Here is a 14,753-nt window from a genome sequence, read left to right on the forward strand (position 1 = left end):
ATAACACGCAAATGAAAAAATAAATAAATATTACTCAGTTTATGATTGGTGACGGTCGGTGCGGTAGTTTCCGAGATCCGAGTTTTGGACGTATACATCGCGAGTTGTATTATAAAAACATTTATCGAAATGGACAGAGTTCATGTTAGTTTGACAATGAATATTATTATCATGGCGTTTGAAAACTAAAATGTACATCGTTGATAAACAGTTTATTAGATAAAATGCGTCCGTGACATGGGGATATCTCGATCTTATAAGTTATCTGTTAAGTGTTATCATGCACGTCTATTGTTGGAGTATTGAGGTATTGTTTTGTCAGTTCACGTGGTGCTAACGAACACACTAACTTGACTATCTGAGCAACATAACCGTAACTAAACTAATATAGTACAGTGTACATGTACAAATATCATTAGCACATCTCCTAACATTATTTATAATCGAAAGTGCCCTTTGAATTTGGAACTTTCACCTTGCAAGTTGCAGTTGTGTAAATCTCCCATTTTTATTGTGTTAACTTTTTCTATTTATTTGTGAAACTGAGATCAGTAGTATTATTAAATTGGTAAGTTATTTTGATTATGTAATATATATGTTTTGCAACTTGACTTGTTATAACGTTAAAATTTTGTTTGTTTAAACGCAAAAGTACACAATAGACTATGTGCCCTCTGTTCACCACAGTCCACTGTGAATTAAACCCCTGGTTTTAGTGTAAACTTACTGCTGACCCATTAGTAGTAATTTGTATAACCATAACTTGTTAAAAGTTAGACGTACGTGTCTCATATTACTATCCTGTGACTGTGCAACCAATGAAGGATTAATATGTGTCTAAAAGAACCAAATTAATGGTAATATTTAATATTCATTGGGTAAATAATTTTGTTTATAATATATATTCATCTATGTATTATAATTCTAAACTGATAAGAGTGATAGCATTAGGAATAGGGCTGCAACAAACAACTTGTTAAATTATAGGTTTTCATCTCATACTGCTATTATTAGTATTACTACTACTAGTCTTTGACTGTCCAACCATAGGAGGAATAATATGTATTAATTAAAAAATAATTAATTTATGCAAGCATTTTGATTGTTGCTTCAAGATTAAAATAACTGCTACTACTAGTTCTACTTCTAGCTCTGCTTAGAAGTTCTATTTATTATGAGAAAAGTGGTTTCAGAGTAGCAATTTACTATTTATTAGTAGGGTGTTACCTTCATATATTTAAACAAGTCTTGTTAACAGCACTGTTATTATAATAGTAAGTTTTGGAAAGAACGAAATAAGTTATATATGTATATATATGTACCTGTATGTAAACACAGTAAAAAAAAAGTCACACCAATTACTATTTACAGATTAGTGAAGATCCATTTTTTTGTTTTTTCACAGGTATTTTTTTATAAATATTTTGTCATATGGTTCTGTGTTATGTTATACTGTATTTAAGTTGCAATGACCAGAAAATAAGTACAAATGAGAACCATAGAAGTTATTTCACCCCTAATCAAACTAATATATTCCATATATACAGAAATGAAGTTATGTATTGCCACATCATTTTTGTCATGTGCATCAAGTCCTATTCAGGCCTGTTTATGGAGATTTACTCAGTTTGTGGTATTTTCAGATTTCCCTAGAGAGTAATCGAGTAGGATCAACAGAATAACTGGGAAGGGGGGGGGGGGTCATTCAGCTATGAATCAAGGAGTAAATCTGAATTCTCTAACTTTGACTTAGTGTTGTAAAGAAAGAGACCACATACGAGATAAAACAGAGCTATGCAACCTTTACTGGATGCCAAACATAATAAAGATGAGTGTATTAATAATACACAAGGGGACAGCACTTTACTGGAGTGAAGAACTGTGTTGTGTATAGAACTCTTTTGAATAACCTTAAGAATTATTTGATAGTGAGAGAACATAGATTATATACACAAAACAATAGTGCTATTCTTATCAGGATGTATGTACTACTCATATTATTGCCAGTCATTTCCCATTAAAAGTGCTAACTTACCAACCAGTGGAAAAGATTCTGCCTACTTTTAACTAGTATGTTCAATTTGACAGAAATGTTTCCCACAAGAAGACACATGTGATATCAAAAGGAAATGACCCAGAACAATAGGTAGTAGAGTGAAGGAACTTAGCTACTTACTTGACCTACTTTCTATAGTTAAAGTTATATATATAAATATGCAAGAAAATTTTGAATACTTTTTTGAGAACTTTAGATTCAAATAAACGGTGTAGAAAACATCTATTATTCCTGCATACTAAATCTTCCCATTTAGTCTTCAGGTTTTCTCTAATTATATTTGCATTCCAGTTAAATAAATTCATACATTGATCAAGGAATCGGTTTAACTTGCTCTCACCCCTGTGAAGTAGAAAAAAATGGAAAGCCTATCACAAAATATTGCAAATGACAACTTAAGAACAAATTAAAACATACAATCAAACTGAATACATTACATAAACATGTGAAATTCTACAGTAAAGTGAATAAATAAACTTATAAAATGGCTGTAGGGAAGGAGGAAAACAAGAAAAAAACAAATTGTAATGTTTCAACAAGTGTAATTGTCATCATGGGTGAATATTTTAGAAATACATTTGAAAGTCAGTTTAAGTGAACCAGTCAAGAAACAGCAGAAGTACCATTGGTGAATAAATATAGTGGGATATTTGTTTGTAGAAGGATTTTTATTTCTTATTAATAAGAGTATCCTTGATCTTTCTTTTTCAGCTGGTGCTTTCCTTAGAAATAATGTGAGAGATGTTGTGACCAGAGTCATATTCAGAGCTGGGTGAATTAATTGATATAATTGACTACATTGGTGATTACATTGGTTAGTGTCTTATGAGCTAATTAATTAAACAAAATTAAAATTTAATTGATTAACCAAATGTGCACAGGCTCAGTTTGTTGGACTGACTCCATATTGGAGAAGGAATGTTGCCTATAATTCTAAATTTATTCCTTGTATCTATATGACGGGTGACCAGCTTTTAGTGAAATGTATAAGTCTGTTGTACACAAGAAAACAGATGAATTACTAAAGTATTTGTACTGAAGATATGCCTGTGAGTTGACAACATCAGAATGCAGTATGATGTTCATGTAAAGAAACAAAATAGTTTTTTTTCCTAGAGGTTATGCAAATGCATAACCTCTAGAATCTCCAAAATGCATACTTACAGATTTTTTCAGTATTGTTGTATATTGTGTTTAGTATTTAATCTCCAACACCTGTTGCTAAATCAGTGGTGTAGGGTTAAATGAATAGTTCATAATTCTGGTATCAAACACATACCATGTTGAATAGAACATGTAAAATAAACATAAAAATGTAAAAAGTCGTGTCATGTGCACTTTGACGTAACACAGGTTAATGTCACAAAAATAATCAACTAATCGAAATTGGTGTTTCCAGTTATTCCAACAATCAATTAATTGAAATTATGATTATATGGATTGTCATGAAAATAATCAACTAATGAAAATTAGTTTCCGGTCATTTACTGTTTTTGATGATTTCAACCATCCAAGTTATCAAAATATTGCCATTATGTTTGTTTGTTGTTTACTACAAAACTACATGATCAGATGTTGATATTGTTCTTACGCAGAAATGCATTTTCCATAGATACTCACCTCACATACCTTCCCTCCTGTCCTCCTCACTTCCAATGCATTTTCTTCTTTCCTGATTTAAGAATAAATTATTGGCAAGTGCTTAGGGGAGTTACTTCACAAGGAAATTGTCACACTCATATTGTGGAGGACTATTGTTGTATAATGATGTCATCATGGACTAGTGCATTTCATGTTAAAGACATGCATTTTAGGTGAAAATTAGCTCATGGTTAATTGTATGAAACTTTTATAGGCAGATGCATGAGGGATAAAATTATTCTGTGTGAAGAGGTATCTATTGAAAATTCATATTCAGGTAAGGAAAATGTTAAATTGGCATCTCTAGGTCAAAAGTTACTCCCTCAGACAACAAGCTAAGTTAAAAGTAGCATAAATATTTCATATAAGCATCCACCATATACTATATTTTACTTTAAATTAATTCAGATTAACAGTACATATATGCAAAACATCATTAAATAAACCATTTCACAGTTTTGGAATTAATGGAGAAGTAATTCGACTGAACACAGTAACTCTTTAGGTTGCATTTCAAATAATGAACAGAAGGCTTATAACTACATAAATTTTCACTGAGAGATATCTGATATTCGTATTCACGCAGTTAGAATAATTCCTGTTTATTACCACAATCAGTATTTTACCAATTGGTAAAATTTTTTATCCACTTTTAACATATTCAGCAGAATTATAACAATTTACTTTTAAGTCAGTCTTTAAAAGAACTTTCATCAATTTAAGATACATAACATTATCCAAGGTAGCCTCATCTAGAGCTGAGCAATTAGTGGAATTTGCTAATCAAGTTATTATTGGGCTCAACTATCAACTAATCAGTTATTCTCGCTGGAGACTTCGATAGCTGGAATAATCAAAAATAAAAATAATCAGAAACATGAAATTTGACTTAGTTGATTATGAATCATAACACTGATTAACCTAAACAACCTTGAATTAATTGACAATAATGAGAAATCATAATGCCAATATTTTGCATATTCTTATTACATGTTACAGCTTTTACTGTAAGGAAGATTAATTTTTTAGAACAGGTTCAACATTTTTATCACTGGTGCGATCATTCTTAAGTACCTTGTAACAAAATAATGCTTAAGCAGTAAGTAAACTTAAAAAGAAACTAATATTTTTCTTAGTTGATTATTTTCACAAAATTAACCAATTTAATCGTAATTTCCATAAAATGCTAAGTTTCTGTAACACTAATCAATGAAATTGATGCAAATAAATAACTGAATTAATTGCCCAGTTCTATTTATAATCATCATTTAAACAGGACTCAGTAATCATAATGACATTTAAAATGTAAAACACCCAAATCTCGAATTCTAGCTACTTATTACAAAGATTTCAAATAGTAAAAATATTTGAAACTTCTCTGTCAGTGTATTTAACTATTTATCAAGTGTTTTTGGAAATCTTTTTGTATGATCCCTCTAGATCAGTAAGCTTCACTAATCTTTGTCTAAACTTATTTTAAACAGTTTGTAATAAAACAACTGAGTGCACCACTATATTTCCCAGTCTGCTTAATTGAAGCCTAGTATATGTAAAGCTTTCTCACTGATTTTTCACCTTACCTTCTGATCCAGACATATTCCAAGTAATCATTTCATCATTTTTAATCTGTTTAAGATTTCTTGACAGCAAATGACACCTTCTAAGGCTCCTGAAAGAGTTACATTGTCCTTGACAGTTCCTATAAGATGATGCGTAACCTCTTCTGACATATAGTTTTCCTGATTCATTGCTGTCCTCTATATGTGAACTTTTTAGTTCACTACTAGCCTTAAGGCTCCTACCTAAACTTGCATGTTTTCATGTGATATTGTTGCATTGTTTCATGCAAATGAACATGTGAACCTTCCATCAATAGGATTGTGACACACCCTCCTACTGATTGTTCAGTAATCATTTCTCCATTTGGCACTTGTGTGTAAAGATGTGTCTTTTTTTTGCTCATGAGCCTTTGTGGCAGAATCTACAAAAAAAATCAACTGTTGTGGAAATATTAAGTTCGGATTTTAGTTGTCAAAAATTTCTGCAGCTGCAGATTTTGTGGTTTTTTTATTTCCACATTTTGAATTCACAGTAACTTTCATTTTGTCTGTTGTGGGACAACAAGATGTTGATTACACTACACAAAGAACTAAAATAACATCATGTTCCTCTTTCTTTGTTGAAGAAGTGATGGCTGTTGTGTGATGGGAGATGGAGTCTTTCATGTGGCCCGGACCCTCTGAACCTGTTAGCCTTCTCCAATGTATCTTATTCATGATGAAGGTGATTTTGATGAGTTTTTTCCCACCATCTTCCTCTGCCAAATCTCATACCAATTCTATCAAGGATCTACTTAGGCCTTTTAATCATTACTGGACATGTTTCTTCTTTATCATTTCTGAATACATTCCCTGCTTCTGTCTTTTTTATGTTCTCCTCCTCCATCTCCAGATATTCAAGTCTGTATTGAACAGTTTTGTTCTCAACTTCACTCTGGTGTCTTGTCCTCCTTGTCTGGTTGCCCCATGTGCCTTTGCTTGAATGACTGTATTACCTTTTTTAGACTCCTTGACTCTGTAGTCTCTTTTTCAGGCTTAGGGCCAGATCCTTTATTTTCTGTTCGATTTTCTCAAGTCCAAATTTCACACCTTTGTCGTACCCTTACTACCCTGTTGTGTTATTTTTCCTCTTTTCCCTTTCTTTTCGAAGCAATCCACTGTGCCCTTATGTGATTTTTAGTGGATACACATTTCCTTATCTTTTCTACATTGGTGCATTCTTTTTCTTTGGCCTTGTTTGTCCCTTCTGACTTGGTTACTTTATTGCTGGAATTTGTTGGAGAGGGATGCCCTTCTTGCTCAAATATGTTTGCCTTTCTCTTATCTCAAGGATCTTTGTCTGGTTCCTTTTTTCCCCAGGTGGAGTAACTTATTTTCTATAGTCACGATTGAAATCACACATCAAAATTTTTGTTTTTCTTGTCTTTCCATGTTTTCTGTCTCTCCATAGATTTTTCGTTTATCTTTATAATCTCCCATTTTTCATTTCTCCTCTCCCTGCCCTCTTCTCCAATTCCTCTGCGTTCATATGTTTTTTTTTCTGTTGTTGGCACTGAAAATCTTGTTGGTAACTATTCTATATGATAAGGGCTATTAGGGGCTCATTTGTTTTACGTTTCTGATCTGGGGCTTCCATTTGTGGCTGACCATGTGCTACAAGTTATATCAGAGGGTCTTACTCTTTGTTTTTTCCTCTCCTCCTCCAGTTCTCATGTTCCTGTTTCCTTTCCTCTTTCACATGATTCAGTGTCTCATCAGCATCTTTCAGTGGTAGTTTCAGACATGTTGGCCAAAGACACTATTATATGGATTTCTCATCATTCTCCAGGATTTTACTCCATCCTACAAGGACTCTTACAAAAATTATTTTCTCCTTTTTTGGGAGGTGGCTTGTTTTGGTTGGTGGGTCATGCTAAAATAGTCTCATCTCACACTCACTTATTATGTGGTTCACATGGGTGTGTTCTTCATTTCTCATCTCTGCAGAGCTCAGCCTTCTCTGCTTCATTGGTACATTATGGTGAGTTTGGTTTCAACAACTCTATCCTATCCTTTTCTTCTTACATGGAAAGTTCCTTCCCAGCTTCCATAGCACCCCTTATTCCCTTGGGACATACTCACATGCATTTTTTGCAATGCACTTTGTGCATTCTATGGAGTCTTTTGGGATCCCTTGTTTTCTCTTATCTATCTTCCCCCTTCCTTGTATGACTGTTTCACCTGGTAGGTTGACAGAACCAATACTACAAAATGTGTTCCTCTTCCTTTCTCATGTCTGGATCTTCATCTTTTACAGATGCTTCCCTGATGGAGTGGGGCACTTGCCTTGACTCCTTTGAGGCTTTGTATCAATTGAAACTGGAGGAATTGACCCTTCATGTCAACCACCTGGAGCTCTTAAAAGTTTGTCAGGCTTTGTATCATTTCTGTAGTAGGTGGCCATTTGGTAATGATTCATACAGACAACTCCTGTATGGTATCCTATATCTGTCACAAGGGGGCACTCAGTTGCTCTTTGTTTCAGAATCTTCAACCTCTTATACTGAGCCCCCTCTCTGCATGTCCACCTTTTGGGCTGTCATGTTCTGGGTGCCCTCAATCTTGTTGTGGATTGTCTCTTGTGTCTAGATAAGATTTTTCTCGTGGAATAGTCTTTCAGTTCTTATGTTTTCAACAGGTGTGCTCTTGTCTGGCACTCCTCACATCGATGCTCTAACCACTTACTAGAATACTAAGCTTCCCCTCTTCTGGTCTCCTGTTTCTCATCCAGTAGCTCTAGTGGGGATGAATTTAGTCAGGACTGGTCCAACCACTTCCTTTAGGTTTTCCCCCTACTCATTTCCTCCCTAGTGTTTACTATCTCATTCAGGCAATTAATTTCCAGTCCTTCTAGCAGCACTCTACTGGCTGGCTCCTTTGTTGTTTCTTTTGTTGAACTTTCTACCATTCTCCCACTCTCTTCTTCTTCAGCCTTGTACTTCACTCTTTCATCTAGACTTGTCATCACTCTGACTTCATGTGTGGAATTTGTCTGGTCTTTGCATGCTGTTTGGGACTGTTTTTACATCTAGCCTCCCTCCATTCCCTTTCTGTTTGCCTGTCCACCATCATGGTGTATCAGCAAAAGTGGCATAATTTTTCCCATTGATCACTATGCCATTCTTTTTCTCCTTCTTGTCCTACTGTTCCTCATTTGTCTGTACTTCACTGGTCTCTTTGACAAGGCTCATCAGTTTTGATTATTGCTGGTTGCCAGGTGTTTTTTTATTCTTCTACTTTCTGATTTTCCTCTACTGTTGTTTTTTCCCATCCTGGTTCTTACTATGCTCTTTCATTCCTTTCACCTCCATTGCTCTTCCCATCCTTTCTAGTCTACCTGACTGGGACCTTTATGTTGTTCTCATTGCTCTTACCCTACCTCACTGGACCCTAGGCTTTCTGTTCCTTATAACATTTTGCCCTTAAAGCCTATTTCCTTATCCTTTTGCCTGTAGTCATGAACATTCTGACATGTATGCTATTGATTATTTACACATTCTTTTTTATCACTACTATGCCTGCCTGATTGTGCTTTTCTTCCTTAACTGTATGTAGCACGTAAGAGGAACTGTGCATCCATACCTTTCTGTCTCTACTGTTTTTCGTTTATCTTCTTGCTTAGATCCTGGTTGCTTCCTCTGTCTTCTCCATGCACTCCATTGTTATTTGGCACTCACTTCTCCCTTTTGTGGTGCCCAGTCTGGTCTTTTCATTCCTTGGATTACTTCTTCTACTCGTGATCCTTCTCCCATTACTCCCTCTGGATGGCTTTGTCAGTTCATCCTATTTAATGTATTTATCATTGGATTGGGATTTACTTTGATGATTTCATATGTCCTTCCATCAAATTCTTATGCCTTACAGGATCCCACTCAGTGGCAAGTGTTACCTGCAAAGGTATACTTAATCAAAATACACACAGTGTAGTGGCATCATGACCATGATTTGAAGTGTTCCACAAGACCACTGGGGTATCCTTGCAGGGCTCATTATACTAAACAAGGTCTGATCCAGATTGTACCTGATCATGGACTATCATGATTAAATCAGACAGGGGATTCCTGCCCATTCTCCATGTCTAGTTAAGAACCTAATAGTGGCTTGCCTTTAAAAATTGGGTTTTCATGGTCACCTGTTGCACTGTCTTATGGTGATTTACTCCTCCAGGCTCCCCATCATGCTTCCATCCCCCTTTTTTCTCAGTAGAGCATGGAAGTCCTTGCTACATTTCTGTATCGTAGTATGAATTTATGTGATTTTTAATGAGATCTGGTGTTTTTTACATAAGTTTATGTGGTTTCTATAATTCGCTATTGGGTTGGTGGACCATAAACACTGCCTCCTGAGTGTGACCAATTCCACTCAGTAGAGATTAGAGCAGTGATTTTTCTGTCCATGTAGTACAGTTCACTCCTTCAGCTGATTTCCCCCATCCTACCACTGCCCAGATGTCGGGTTCCTAGATGTTCTGATCTTGGATTGGTGCAGGACCAACCAACATAAGCCCTTATTTATTTGCAGTTTGGATAATAACTTCCCATTCTGCCTCACCGAGTTTGAGGTAAAGATAATAGGGACCCTCTTCCTACCATGGCTTTGAAAACACATTCATAGTGGCACCTGTTTTTGGTCTGTAGTTGGCTCACAATGTATGGTCTGATACACCCTAGCTATACTATGTATATATCACTGCTGTGAGGCTTATGCAGGTTCTGGACTATACTTGTGTTTTCCACTCACTCTAGCAACAGACAAGGTGCAGTCTCTCATGGGTGTGCCACTATACTCTCCTATGGTATAGGGTGTATTATTTCATGGGTTATCTTTGGGTGCTTCCTGAAGGGAGCTTATTTAGGTAAATGTTGCACCAGGCCCTCCATCATTTCAATGTGGGATTCTAGCTATATGTGAGAGGATGTTATTTATCATATCAGAGTTTGACATTTTTCAACACTGAAAATGTATGTCCAATAGATACTCAACTCCATTCCCACTTCTAGTGCATCATGTCTTGCCTAATCTCGAAGTGTTGATTGAATAATCAGTTTAGAGGGAGTCAGCTGTACTAGAATGGTGTATTGCACTCCTACTGGAGAAGAGTTGTCACATACTCATTTGCACATACCAATGTAGCACTATCATGTGGCAATGTGTGAGTTTAGAAGGGAGCCTCAAGGCTAGTGATGAGTGAGAAAGTTCACTTATAGAAGGCAGCACTGAATCAGGAAAGCTATATTTGAGAGGGATAACTATCAGAAATACATTTTCAGTGTTGGAAAATGTTGACTTTCTTTCATTCAAACTATAAAATAGATCTTTATATCTGACAAATAACTCCAGAGATTCACCATTATTAATATCATTTATAACAAATGCACTGCAAAAAGTGATTTTATTTAGTTCTTACAACTAAATTGTATGACATATATCCTCTCTACAACATCCTTAAATTTAGCACTAAGTAGACAGTCTTTAACTTTTTTTATTGTTATGCTTGTAAGTTACCAGTATACCTTATACTTTGTTTTACCAGCAGTTTGTTTTTGCTGAAAAATCATATGTAAAAAATGGCTACAAAATCAAATGCAGTTGATGAAGAGAAACAGCCTCTTTTGGGGAAAAAAAGTCAAACAAGATCAGGCCAGAGCTATGACACAACAAATAAAAGGTAAAGTCTCACAATTACTTTTACTGTGTAAAATTTGGGAAATTAGATTTGGTAGTGTTAATGCTCTAAAATGTTTTAACTGTGTGACCTTATATTGTTTAAAAAAAATTGTGGAGCATTTTCTTTAAGAAAAAGTTTTCTATTAATCACTGTGAAGCTTAAGATTGATGTTAATATATATATAGAAAAAGAAAAGTTAAGTATAATCTTTTTAATTCCCTTTCTTTTTTGGATGTACGTGGATACTCAGTATATTGTTTTAAGTTAAAATTTTATAATAAATTTATATACTTACAATTAAACTATTTAATTTTGATGAACATATGAAAAACAACTAAAATGAAATAGATTATAATGATTGTAATTTGATGATAGTATTTAACAATATATATATATATATTTATTTATTTAAAATTTAGTTTTAACAGTTTTATTAAGTCTTCAAGTCAAAGTTTGGCAGTCATGACTTTTCACTCTTTCCTACTTTCAGCCTTTCTCTAGATCTTCTTATAACTATCTTAGTGTCATTTTGAAAATTTTCCTCTACCTTCCTCTCAGTTTTATTTCTTTAATACTGCCTTTAGTAATATTAAGAGACATCTCTCTACCTGAACTTCTGTACACATGCCCAGCAAACATCATATTTCTCTTAACAATAGTTTGAACCAAACTCAGCCAGAATATTTATATTTGTTGCTGTACTTGCTCAACTGAATTTTAACATCATCCTATGATAATCTCACATTTCAAAAGCATTTATTATGTTAATCACCTCCTTTGTCATTGTCCAATCTTTGCATTCAAACATAAAAACAGGAGTATACATATAATGACCTTTCCATTGTTTTAATGTTAGTATTCATCATTAGTATTTTCTTTGTTGTCCCAAAGTGTACTCTTGATGATCTAACTCATTATTTAAACTCTTTAATGCATTTTCTATTCTTTGTTATCTAACTTCCAAAACATTTGTAGTTCTTCGTGTGTATTAGATGTTTTCTTACTTTCTTACCATATCATAACATGTACCTCGTAGAACTGGGTGAGTAGTGGTATTTGCTAACTGATTAATTGACATCCCCATTAATCAGTTACATTTGATTAATTAATCTGTACATTGCTCTTCAAAATATAGCAAGTACAAGCAAAAAAATGAACAAAAAATGTTGGCTAGAGATGCTACTGGCTAGTTGGCTTCCCTTTATCTGTAGTTCAAGAAAAAGAAGGGAAAAAAAGGGTTGGCCCACTGTCAGTGGATGTTTCCAGCAATTTTTTTTTTTCCTTCTAGTCAGCAGTTTCAAATTAGTGACAGATAACCTTTGTAGCTTTACCATAATAAAGATAAGGCAATCATATTTGGTGGCAATTAGAATCAAACCCAAGACAGTTGAGTTAATCGTAAATTTGATTAATCAGTCAGTTTACATGAAATTAATAAATTAAATTGCCAAGCTCTAATTAGGTGCCATTTCATAATTATTGTATATTGTATGTATACTTCTGATCATGTTCTGGAGCTCTTTTTTCAGTTTTTGTAAGTATTGGAGATAACATACAACCTTGTTTTACATCCCTCTTTACTTTAAAAGCTTTGAGATTCCACCATGAATTCTAATTCTTGGTATCTGATACCAATAGATATTTATAAAGAATCAAAGTTCAGCCTTGAGGGTACCCACCATAATCAAAATGTGGATAAATTTTCCATGTTGTACTTAGTCAACTGCTTTCTGATTATCAATAAAGCAGACAAAAGATGAATTTCAGTAATGTTGTTTATAGTTAAAATAAAAGATTAAAAATATAAAGTGAATAAGTTGAATTGAATAATCAGTTGAATACCTTTATTTGTTTCTGAAAATCAAAATTATTTAAAATATGCTGTAGTAGGCGAGTGAACCAAGATTCTTCTCTATTTCTTTAACCATATTAGAGATAATCACCAAACGTTGGACGAACCCAAGCCCAAAGTATCCCTTAGAGCCCTTGTAAGTATATTTTTTAAAAACATATGGTTGATTTTTATAATTTTATGAAATTATTGCTAGACATTTGACAGATAGATATTGATTATTTGTTTTTTAACAAGTTCTTAATGTTAGCAGTAGTTCTAAAAATTATTCAAGATTGTAAGAATTATGCACTTGTTTGTGTTCCCCAAGCTTTCAAGATGTTGAGTAAGCAGATAGTTCTTTATATTGCAGTTCCTGCTTAACTTTGTATGTATTTAAATTTGGTTCATTATGTGTAATTAATAATTAAGTCATGTAGTATTTGCTAAGAGTTGATAACTGTCATTACAGTATTTTAAGCTACTTTTATTTCAGTTGAATTTTGATGCTTGAATGTAAAGTACATAGTAGGTTTTATTTTCACTAGCTTGATCTTATAATATTTTTTCATTTTTTATTCCTAGTTCCGCTACGCTTCTTTATTGGACAAATTTCTTATTACCCTTGGATCCTTGTTTGCCTTTGTTCATGGGGCAGGATGGCCAATGCTGGCCTTGATTTTTGGCGAAATGACCAATACTTTTGTACAGCAAGCCCAGTCAGGATTTCTAGTGTCTGAGAATCAAAGTTTAGAATCTATCATTAGCTCAACTCTGCTTCCTCAGACTTTTCAAACAATGGTGCCAGATGTTTTACCAAAAACTATCTTAAGAAGCAAGAGCACTCAACTTGCATCCTCAACCAACAGAAGTCTCATCACAACTGTATTACCCATTGAATATAATACCTCATTATTTCATAAAAATTATAGTGCCATCTTTACTAACAGATCTATTCCTGTTACAGAAACCATGATTATTTATTTAGATGATTTGCAAACTTTAAAAAATGTAAATAGTTCACAAGATCCACTTGTTCCTGAATTCAACAAGACAGATAATTCTTCAAGTAATATCACCAGGTCAGCTGTAACTAGTTTACTTAAAGCAGTTATGGCAACGTTTGCCCCAGGAGGATTTTCAAGTTTTGATTCAATCCCTTCAGATGTGTTTGAATCTATGATGAACCAGTATTCTCTCTATTATGTGTACATTGGAATAGCTGTATTTGTTGCTTCTTATTGCCAGGTGAGTCTAAAAATTATAACAAATTATTTATGATTGCAAACCATAACTAGAAAGAAAATTTTAAAGTAACTCATTTTTCTGTGCCTTCTTTGATTTTGTTAATTACTGAGATGAATTTTATTATTAGAAGTAGCAGAACTTGTGTATTTATTTGTTGAGCCTTTCTTTGTTTAGTTTGAACTCATGCTGTCAATTAACCCTCTCTTCGTGAGCATCATTTACTGCGTATGTCACGAGGTTTCAGTGACTTACATTTAAAATTTTATTAAACTACTTTTTGTTTATGTCCTGCCAATTAGTATAGCATAAAACCATAGCTAATTATCCACATTTTGATAGTATATAAGTTTTAAGTTCTTAATTTTATAAGGTAATATTTTAAATAATCCTGAATTTCCCCTAGTGTGAGAAATGTGACATTTTCTCTAGGCATCCTGTCTTCTCTATTTTATTCACCAGTTAATTTAATGTAAATTACCCACAATAAAATCATCATTCCTCAGACAAACCATAATTTTTACAGCTTTCAAATAGAAAATTAGACTCCACTTACCACACCCACCTGTCATATCCTCTCTTTCAGGATTTTTTTAATAGTTCTCTCTTATGTTTAAAAATATATTGTTTATAACCAATAGAAATCCAAGATTTTCATCTATCAAATGATGTGTTATATTACATAGTTTTCTGAATAGAGAATTGTCAATTTCT

General features: G+C 33.7%; 1 protein-coding gene across 5 annotated transcripts in view; it reads left to right on the forward strand.

The window, feature by feature from the left end:
* Positions 1-76: 76 nt before the first annotated feature.
* LOC106468901 (multidrug resistance protein 1-like) overlaps positions 77-14,753 on the forward strand; it is a 96,363-nt gene continuing 81,686 nt past the window's right edge. Inside the window, exons 1-5 of one of the 5 annotated variants that reach the window (XM_022397266.1) lie at positions 77-568; positions 2,768-2,870; positions 10,829-10,963; positions 12,897-12,951; positions 13,380-14,042. In XM_022397266.1, the coding sequence (XP_022252974.1) occupies positions 10,863-10,963; positions 12,897-12,951; positions 13,380-14,042 (819 nt within the window). In that variant the 5' untranslated portion in view covers positions 77-568; positions 2,768-2,870; positions 10,829-10,862. Of the gene's footprint in view, positions 569-840; positions 858-2,767; positions 2,871-10,828; positions 10,964-12,896; positions 12,952-13,379; positions 14,043-14,753 lie in introns of those variants that run through there. The other 4 variants (XM_022397267.1, XM_022397268.1, XM_022397269.1 and 1 more) reach the window with 4 other exon arrangements.

This window comes from Limulus polyphemus, unplaced genomic scaffold (assembly GCF_000517525.1).
Source record: "Limulus polyphemus unplaced genomic scaffold, Limulus_polyphemus-2.1.2 Scaffold3209, whole genome shotgun sequence".
NCBI lineage: Eukaryota > Metazoa > Arthropoda > Merostomata > Xiphosura > Limulidae > Limulus > Limulus polyphemus.